Source organism: Papio anubis, chromosome 2, assembly GCF_008728515.1.
Source record: "Papio anubis isolate 15944 chromosome 2, Panubis1.0, whole genome shotgun sequence".
NCBI classification, from domain to species: domain Eukaryota; kingdom Metazoa; phylum Chordata; class Mammalia; order Primates; family Cercopithecidae; genus Papio; species Papio anubis.
In genome coordinates this window covers 56,116,323-56,125,768 of record NC_044977.1, presented here as the reverse complement: position 1 = coordinate 56,125,768, position 9,446 = coordinate 56,116,323, and the positions used below count along the sequence as shown (strand labels likewise).

General features: G+C 51.4%; 1 protein-coding gene across 1 annotated transcript in view; it reads right to left on the bottom strand.

Annotated features, from left to right (window-relative positions):
- Positions 1-270: 270 nt before the first annotated feature.
- The window catches only part of SSUH2 (ssu-2 homolog), a 36,525-nt gene continuing 27,349 nt past the window's right edge, over positions 271-9,446 (bottom strand). The window contains exons 8-12 of the mRNA XM_031663197.1: positions 8,522-8,607; positions 7,073-7,165; positions 6,391-6,496; positions 4,411-4,518; positions 271-885 (exon numbers count right to left, since the gene is read on the bottom strand). Coding sequence (XP_031519057.1) covers positions 739-885; positions 4,411-4,518; positions 6,391-6,496; positions 7,073-7,165; positions 8,522-8,607 — 540 coding nt within the window. The 3' untranslated portion in view covers positions 271-738. The remainder of the gene's footprint in view (positions 886-4,410; positions 4,519-6,390; positions 6,497-7,072; positions 7,166-8,521; positions 8,608-9,446) is intronic.

Genomic DNA, 9,446 nt, shown 5'->3' with positions numbered 1-9,446 from the left:
CTGCCATCTTGTGAGGAAGCTCTTGCTGCATGCAGAGGTCACGTAAATGTGCTCCACCTGACAGCTTCCCTACTGGGGTCCCAACCACCAGCCACCACCAACCACCAAATATCTGAGTGAACCAGCTTTCAGATGATTTCAGACCCCACCCTTGAGCAGCCCCAGGCTTCGAATCTTCCAGGTGAGGCCCCAGATGTGACGGAGCAGAGATAAATCATCCCTACTGTGGCTGTGTCTGAATTCCTGATCCACAGAATGGTCAGTAACATATTGCACTTTAAGACTAAGTGCACTATGTATTGTGCATTAGGACCAGATAATTTGTGTGTATCCTTAAACATTTCAGTAACATTCAGATCGTCAAGGGGCTCCCACTAGAAGAAGCACACCAGAACCAAGACCGACAAGGGGAAAAGCAAAATCAACTCACACGCCTCATCAGGGCATTAACTTGGAGACCAGAGGCAAAGACCTTGCCATTTAAATTATTTCTCTCATTTGTTCTACAGGAATGTGTGTAGCTCAATTCCTGTAGATTAAGCATATGAGTGATGGATTCCACCACAGGAGCTGCATAAGGAGTTGGAGCTTGATGGATGATAAGCTAGTGTTTCTGGAAGGACGTGCCAGGGTTTGTATGTGATTGTCCAATGCAGACAACAGTGAACACACTCAGAGAGCATCGGTCATCCTCCTTGGCAAACATGAATGGCAGGCTCTGGGGACAGCTGTGCTACGTCACATGATGGTACAGCCACAGCAATACCGCTCAGGATAGTCCACCACATACACCTGGTGGTCAGTGCCATAGATGTAGTAGACATAAGTCTTTCCTTGGTACCAGTAGTGAACTTCTGTGAGGGGGATCAACTCAATGGTCTGGCGCTAAGGAAACAAATAGCCAAGGAAAATGTCAGTGTTCTGTTCAAGTCACTCACCTGCTCAAGAACTTTCAGTAGCTCCCTACCGTCTGTGGTATGAAGATCCTGCTCTGGAGTTGGCATTTGATATGGTTTGGCTCTGTGTCCCCACCCAAATCTCACCCTGAGTTATAATAATCTTCATGTGTCATGGGAAGACCCAGTGGGAGGTAACTGAATCATGGGGGTGGGTTTTTCCCATACCATTCTCATGATAGTGAATAAGTCTCATGAGATCTGATGGTTTTATAAAAGGCAGTTCTCCTGCACATGCTCTCTTCTTGCCTTGCCTGCTGCCATGTAAGATGTGCCTTTGCCCTTCCTCCACCTCCCACCATGATTGTGAGGGCTCCCCAACCATGTGGAACTGTGAGTCCACTAAACCTCTTTCCTGTACAGATTACCCAGTCTCAGGTATGTCTTTATTAGCAGCATGAGAACAGACTAACACAGCATTCTACAATCTGCTACAATATGCCTTCAATCTGCCTTTCTAGATGTATCTCCTACTGTGCTCCTTCACGCGCGCTAAGCTCTGGCCAAAACTAACTTCTCATCTTTAGCTACCATTTGATTCTAGGTTTCACCAAGTGGGGACAGGCATCCCCAGGGGAGTTCCAGGGTGTATGGAAAGTCACCAGCCAAGTAGGACAACTTCCAGAAACATTAATTTTTAGATGGAGTGCTGGGGGACAGTGGAGGAAAAAGTCAGTTTAAACATGTGTATATTAAAACAACCACAGAGGTATTAGGAAGTGGTTTATAACATTTGAATCAAATTTTAAGATAAAACATTGACCCTGAAGACATTTGAAAGTTTAGTGGGCTGTGCCAGGCTATTTTCAGGATGGAGACCTCATTCCCTCCCACAGGGTGGTGCTAAGTCGCTCATTCTCTGGCCCCTTCTCTGAGCAGTTACTCAATAACTTTCTGCAATGATGAGGCCCTAAATGGAAACAGCAGCCTCATGTTGGGAGCAAATATTAGGCTCCCCTCTGCACTGGCTTCTGGTGCTGTTTTGTTATTGGCAACTACACTACATAGTTGAGGTAGGAATGTTGCTTCTAATCATTTAAGCCAAGCTTTCTTGTGGACTTACTGTGGGCCAAGCTCTGTGCAAAAAGCCCTAAGTTCTTCTGCCCAAGCTGCTGTCCTGTCCCAGACTCAGATTTGGGGACCCAAACCCAGGGAGAGGTGGCATGATTGGCCTGGGGTCAGGCCCTCTTTACTTGCAGGGAATTCTTCCTGTTGGGAAAAGAGCTCCAAGTCCTCTTGCTGTAATTGATGGCTTGAAGACCCTAGGGAAGAGGCAAACCAGGCCTGGTGGCGGCCTGAGGCTGAAGCCATCTGGCTGCTTCAACTTCTCTCTCCATTTTAGAAAAACTGCCCTGGCCATCCCTGGAGATCTGGGCAGTGGGGGTGTATTTTGAGAGGTAGGCCCCTATTCTGTCATAAGAGAGGCCGAGGGCAGCACGACATTGCAGAAGGAAGAGGGGAATCAGAATCAGGGCACGAAATTTCCACACAGCTTTCCGTGTGATTTTGTGCTCCAGTTCTCTAGGCCTCAGTTTCCTCATCTGTGAAATGGGAATAAAAACTCTTATTTCACAGAGTTATTGAGACAACCGAATAAGACCCCGGTGATTGAGTTTTCTTCATATGCCAGAAACTGGAATCCAAATGACAATTTTGGAAATAAAAGGTGGAAGATGCCTCTTGAAATTTCAGTGCAAAGGACCCCAAATAGGGACTAAAGGGCACAAGGAGATGGGAGTCAATGTCAGTGCTCAGAAGGCCTGGACACTAAAGTCAGGACTACTCTTGTTCCCAGAATTTTCTATTAAGATCCAATGGTGAGCATGGCAATACCACTACCCCCCAACCAACAACCTCCACGACCCCCCTGCCTCCATCTGCTTCTGGCTCAAAAAGTCTCCATGTTTGAGGCCACAATTTGCTCAAGACATCAATTGCCATCAAGTGGTCATGATGTAATTGGCTGTTTTTCTGTTTGTGCAGCTCAGCCCCTGCAATAAGCAGATTCCAGGTCTCAGAGTCACGGCCATGGCCAGGAGATGAAATTTAGCCACCTATGCCCTCATGGTTGGATTTCTGCTCTAACTTCTCCATCTTGAGTAAAATATTAGCATGAATCTTTGTCTGCAGCTCTAGGACCAAAGGCAAAATCAGAAAAAAGATTCAGAAAAGTGACCTCCACTCCCATTATACTCCTTTTTAAAGAAAACTGTGTATTTGCCCCCTGGTTTGCCCTTCCTGGCTCCAGGATTTGTTTACAATGGCTTGTATTGGCAGAGGCAGGGCCTCAGGAGACCCGAGTTCTAGTCCTGGACCTGCCACCAACATACTGTGTGACTTGGGACAGGTAACTTCCCCTCCTTGGGCCTCAGTTTCCCCAGCTATCAAAATATTGAAAAACTAGAAGGTTTCATCTAAAAATCTGGACTTCAAACAGTCTGGAAACACTGGGTCTTGTGCCTACAGAAAGCTGAGCATTGACCGGCCCCTTTGAATGAGGCTCTGTCACCACCTCCTTACTGCCTGGCCCTGGTAGGCATGTAAGTGTCTGAATTGCTTGATTTCTCAGTCCCCTTCCAGCTCCAAGATGGTCCGTATTCATTTAGATAAAATGCATCTTCTCTCTCCTACAAATCGGGGAGATGTGCAGAGAGAGAGAGAAGGGGAAATGCTCGTTGCAAAGGGACATTTTGAGCACCAGGTGCCAAACACATTAAGAGGGTTTTGCTGCAAAACCCTCTGATGTGCTTTAGTGTCTTTTTTCGCAGGTGAAGAGTGGCTTTGAAGGAGGGGAGAAGTGGCTGGCCCAGGATCATGCTGGGATTCAGGAAATGCAGGATCTCAGCCCAGTCTGCAAGGCTCCCGTCCTGGCTGCTGAGTCCCACTTCATGCAGCTCCAGCAAAAGCATGTTACCAGGCCAAACTCCCACCTTAGGGCGCCCTGGCAGGCTGCAGCAACAGCATAAGGGGCCGCTCAGGGCTGCTCCTGGGGATGTAGCAGCCACCACCACCACCTTGTGGCTGTCAGGATACAGTAACCAAAACCCCAGAGGCTGGGAGAAGACAGGGCTAGGGTTTGGGAAGTGCCAGGGCCTCAGAGGCAAGCCAGGCCTGTGACCTTCAATCTCAAGCTTTTCCTTCCCCTATCTGAACACCAGGGAGTCAGAATCAAAATCTCATGACACCACATTCGTGCTTGAAACCCTGCCATCGCTTCCGGGAATAAAAATGCAAACTTCTCCCCTGGCCCAGGGTCTTTCCCGCCTCTGTGTCTTGCATGCCCTGCTCTATGCCCTGGGGCCTTAGGTCAGGCCCTAGCCTTTCCCAGGCTCCTCCCCCTGAGACCTCCCTCACTTCCACATCCTCATCCTTCCGCTCTGACATTCTCAGGAAAGAGGGCTCAGCAGCCCAGGAAGAGACGTCAGAGCCAGATGGCCCCTCACCCCCGGCTCACCTGCTGCAGGACGCGGGCACGGGAGGCCAAGGCAGCGCTGTGCTCTGCAATGCCCCTCTGGGAGGCCAGCGAGATGTCCCGCAGGGGGAAGTCCACGATGGGGTACACCTGGGGGAGAGAGCGAGATGCGGACCACCTGGCTGCCGCACCTGGAGCTTTGGAAGTCAATGGGGCTGAGCAGAGCCAGAGCCAGAGCCACAGAAGAGGGCCGAGAGAAGGCCCCATATGGTGGTCTCAGGAATTTCAAAAACAGGAAAACAGGGGCCTGCAGTCAGAGGGAGAACCCTATCACCTGCAGCCCACTCGATCCCCCAGCTGTGTGCCTCCTGTGTGCCGGGCATCGTGCTAGGTGTGGGGCAAGGCAGTGACCACAGCAGGTGTGGTCTCCATCAGTGTGGACTCGTGGGGTCTGTACATGTGTAGCAGAAAAGGAACTCAGATTCATTTCTCATTTAAACATTCAAACGGCCCACTAAGGGTCAGGCACTCTCTGTGAGCTGCGGATACAAAATGAACCACAAATAAGCCCAGGTGCTTGCACTCAACCTGCAGAAAGTCCAGGCACTGGGGCATCTCCTCGGTGCCCAAAGCCCCCACATCCCCTTCTGCCAGGCTTGAAAGCCTTCTACATATTAAGGGCAAGCATAGCCCTCCCCTGGGGCTCCCTGTTCTGCCCCTCATTGTGGAAACATGGCCCCTCCCTCCACCCTCCTTCTAAGTGTCCACCTGGGCCCAGTGCTGCTGTGGATGCTGAGGGTGAGACAGCAGTCAGAGCTCAGCACCAGGCAGGGTCAGCTCACAGAGCTGCCAGCAGCCATTGACGCCTAGGGATGGGCCCCAGTCTGAGCTGAGCACAGGGGGAGGCCTCTAACTCAAATGGAAGAGCGGGGTACAGGGCTTCTGGTGGGGGGACACCTGAGGTGAGCCTTTAAAAAGCCAAATTACTGGAACAAAGAAAGGGGCTGACATCCCTCCGTATGGTCTGAGGACCCCACTCTGAAGTCCCATTGAAGCCAATCTCGCTGCCAAGGCCAACAGCAAGAGTGAGAAAACCTTTTCTGATAAGAACCAAATAGTAAATATTTCAGGCTTTCAGACCCTGTAGTCTGTCATTACCCAGCTCTGCCCCACCATCAGGAAAGCGTCCATAGACAACCTGTCAACAAATGGGTGGGACTGTGTTCTAATAAAGCTTTATTGACAAAAGCAGGCAGTGGGCTGGGTGTACCAACCCCTGGCCCACAGGACCCCCTCCTCTGGCTGAAGGCACCTCTCACTTCTGAGCTCCTAGCTCTGCCCTGCTCACTGCCCTCTGCCATTCCTCAAGGCCTCTGCCCCACTGTCCCCTCGCTCCCACACCACAAGGTCCACTCCCCAACTGCCCTGCGTCCAGGTCTGTGCCCAAGGTCACTTCCACTGAGAGGCCTTTCCCACCTCCAGCTAGAACGACACTGCCACCCCTCCCTGCCCCTTACCCTGCCTGAGTGTTTCTCAGTGCCCCTTCACCATCTGACATTGCTATAAAAGTGTCCATCATAGTCCCTTCACCAGACTGTAAGCTCCATGAGGGCAGGGTCGTTGTTTTATTTGCCGTGGTCTACCCAAGGCCTAGAATAGTGCCTGATAGAGGAGAAGGGTCTCAAGGTTTGTGGAAGGAAGCAGGGGATGAGGGAGGAAGGAAAAGAGTGGGGAAGAAGGGAGGAGGGAGGGAAAGAGAGAAAGAGGGTAGGAGGAATGAAGAATGGCAGATGGTGGTGGGGGAGGGGAGGTGGGAAGGACAGAGGATTAAGTATGTAAGAGTCAAAAGAAAACTGACAGCCCCCAGGCTCCCCATAGCCTCATCCATGTCTGAGGAACTCTGCTCTTACCCAACCTGTCCTTCCAGGGAATGCAGCCTGCACACACAGCCAGCAGCTCCAGGCCCACGAGAGCACAGGAGGAACCCAGCTTCCTTTGTTCCCATCCACAATGCCCTCTTACCACCGAGTTTTCATCCTTAAAGAGGTTTTCTCCTTTGGCTTTAGCAAGGAGCTCCCTGGGGCAGTTGAGCCGATGTTCAGACACAAACTCAAACAGGCTGTTCTTCCTGGAGGGAAGGAGGATGGGGGATGAAAGCACAGTGTGGCAGGTTAAGAGCACGGCCTTCGCAATCAGACAGACCTGGGGTTGAGGGCTTGAATTGCTACTGGAGGGACCTTGCAAGAGTTCTGTAGCCTCTCTGAGCCTCAGTCTCCTCGTCTGTAAAATGAAGCTAGTAAGGATAGTGACAGTTCAGCTCCATTACCTCATTTCATCTTTGCCTGCAAAGCACTTAGCAAGGTGCCTGACACAGGAGAAACCTTAATGCGTGGAAGCCCTGGCTGACTTAGGGATATAGCAGGATGCTACGGCTCTCTTCCTACAGGAAGGGCTCAGTTGTCCAGTGGCTGCCGCACTAGAAAGTGGTGATGGCAGAATTTGAACTCAGGTCTGTCTGTTCTAAAGCCAGTCGGCATCCCACAACCCCACACTTCCTCTTTCCAGGGAATTCTCCCCCTTCTAAGTCCTGGCAGGTTCTTGCACTGTGAAAGCCCCAACCAAGCAGTTTCTCTGCAGAAACCAGTCCAGGGTTCAGTCCCTCAGCCACCCCCGCGTGCCACAGCATTGAGACACTGCCACATACCACATGATGACCAGCTGGATGAAGTGCAACAGCTTCTTCTCCCCCTTGCAGGTGGCGCAGGTCTTGTTCCCTCTCCCTGAGCAGGTGCTGCATCTGAGAAGGGCACAGAGTCGGTACCCCCAGATCAGCTGCAGGTCCTGGTGGCTTCCAGAGGCTCCCACCCGCACCTCCTTCCTCCTGAAGGTAGACTGTGGTGGGCTTGCATTGTCTGTACCTGCCCACCGCCTAGTCCTCCTTCTGCTGGCAGTACCCCAATATCCCTGTGGGGACCACCCTTCCCCCACCCAGCTCACATGGCTCTAGGGCCTACCCAACCCCTTCTGTGACCAGCTTGGGACCAAGGACAGGCCAATCATCTTATTCCATGTCCCTGGTCTCAGTGGCTGATACAAAGATGAGCACATGACTCAGGCGAGTGCAATGAGATCTGCCCCAGGATGTTTGTCAGGACTATCGGGGAAGGGACATCTTTTCTCCTGGGATTAGTAAGCTTGGAGCTACTGGTGGTCTCCTCTGCCACTACAAGGAACACCCTGCCTGAGAATGAAGCCCACACAAAGGAAAGCAAAGTGAGAGGTGGAGATAGATTCCTGGTGGTGTTGTTTAAGCACCTGGATCCAGCTGAGCCTGAAGCCATCCCTGAAATATACCCCGGTCTTCACTCTTACCTAGGCCTGTAAATTTACTTTTTGCCAAAGCCAATTTGAATTGGATTCCTTTCACTTGCAAATGAAAGAAAAATAACCATCTTTTTCCCAAAGACCGTCTCTACCAACCACAGTGGAAGGTGCACCAAAGCTTCTCCAACTGGCTTGTCAGAAGGATGGCCTGGGCTTTGGTGAGGCAAAAGTATCATTAACCAACCCAACCTTGAGTATTTTCACTCCTCATGGTTTCCTGTTTCCCTTAAAAATTTATAAATACATTAAAGGATAGGATTTACAAAATGCAATGGCCCAGTGTTTGCAAAGCTGTGAGCAGTGATGAAGCTTTGTTGATTGTTTAGTCAATCAACCAAATTTCCTTGACTCCTCCTCCATTCAGACCCCAAAATGAGTTATAAATAGGGGCTTGCCCAGGACCTGATCCTCAGAGAGTTAAAAATCTGGCCTTTCAGGTGGTTTTTGATATTCACTCCCCACCCATTGGCGGGAGAGGTCTCCTTGCCTGGTAACCCCGTCCCTGTCTTTCCTCCCTGCAGTGCCTCTTTCTTCTCATCCTTTCCACACATATATTGCGTGACAAGTTCCAGCCTTGTCCAGAAATGCCAGGCCTTGAGAAAAGCTCACCTACTCTTCAAATAACCACAGAGCACCTACTATGTGCAAAGCTCTGGGGACACAGCAGTGACGAGACAGACGGGTGCCTGTTTGCCTTTCAAATGGGCAGGCAACGAAAAGCCAGAAAGCCAGAAAGCACGAGCACCATGGTGCTGGGAGACACTCCTACCTCCGCCTGCCGGACCCCGCGCAGAGCTGACACCTCCGGGACTGCTTGGCTTTGCGCTTGGCTCCGCAGCAGGACGGACACCGCACCTGCGGACACACCACTGCCTCAGCCCCCGCCGGCCTCCCAGGAAGCAGGGCCAAGGGCATCCCAAGACCTGGATCAAATCTCAGCCTGGTGACCTTCCTTCCCCTGGGCCTCAGCCCCTTCATCTGCAAAATGGTACAGGGTAGACATGAGGTATCTTTGGATCCTTCCAGTTGCAGCTTTCAAAGACTCCATTCCCTAAGATCCCTGTTTCTTCTGAGACATCAGCCTCTCCTGCCTCTTCTCTGATCCCTACAAGCCCCGAGACTGGACCCCGACCAAGTGTTGGGAGGAAGCTGGGACAGAGGCACTGGTCAGGGGCCTGGCACTAGAGACAGGGGGCTTCTTTTGAGAAATGGCCACAGAAAAGGCCTAGGCTGTGCTCCCACAGTTGGCTCATGTGGGCTCCAGATACGTTCCAGGGAAAGCCCGAGGGAGGTGGGAGGGGAGGAAGTGACAGAGAAGACAACAGGGAGGGAGCCTGGGAAAGTCACTTGAGGCAGGTGGCAGGAGTGAGGACTCGGGAGGAGAGAGAAAGGCCAGGCGAAGGCCACTGCTGGGACCCACAGGCAGTGCAGGAGTGAGCAGGGGATGCAAACCCAGTAGGCAAGGGGTGAAAGGTCTGGTGGAGAAGACAGTTCAGGGTAGCCAGTGTCAGAGCATGGCTAAAGGATGAGGCTCAAATCAGGACAGCATATAACATGAAGAGTTTGGTTTTACCCCCTGGGATGGTTAATAGGCCTGAAGGTTTCTGAAAAGAAAAGTAATGCCATGACTAATGCCACTGAGGGTCCTGTGCTGGGTTAAATAGTGGCCTTTCCAAGTTCAAGTTTACTGGAAT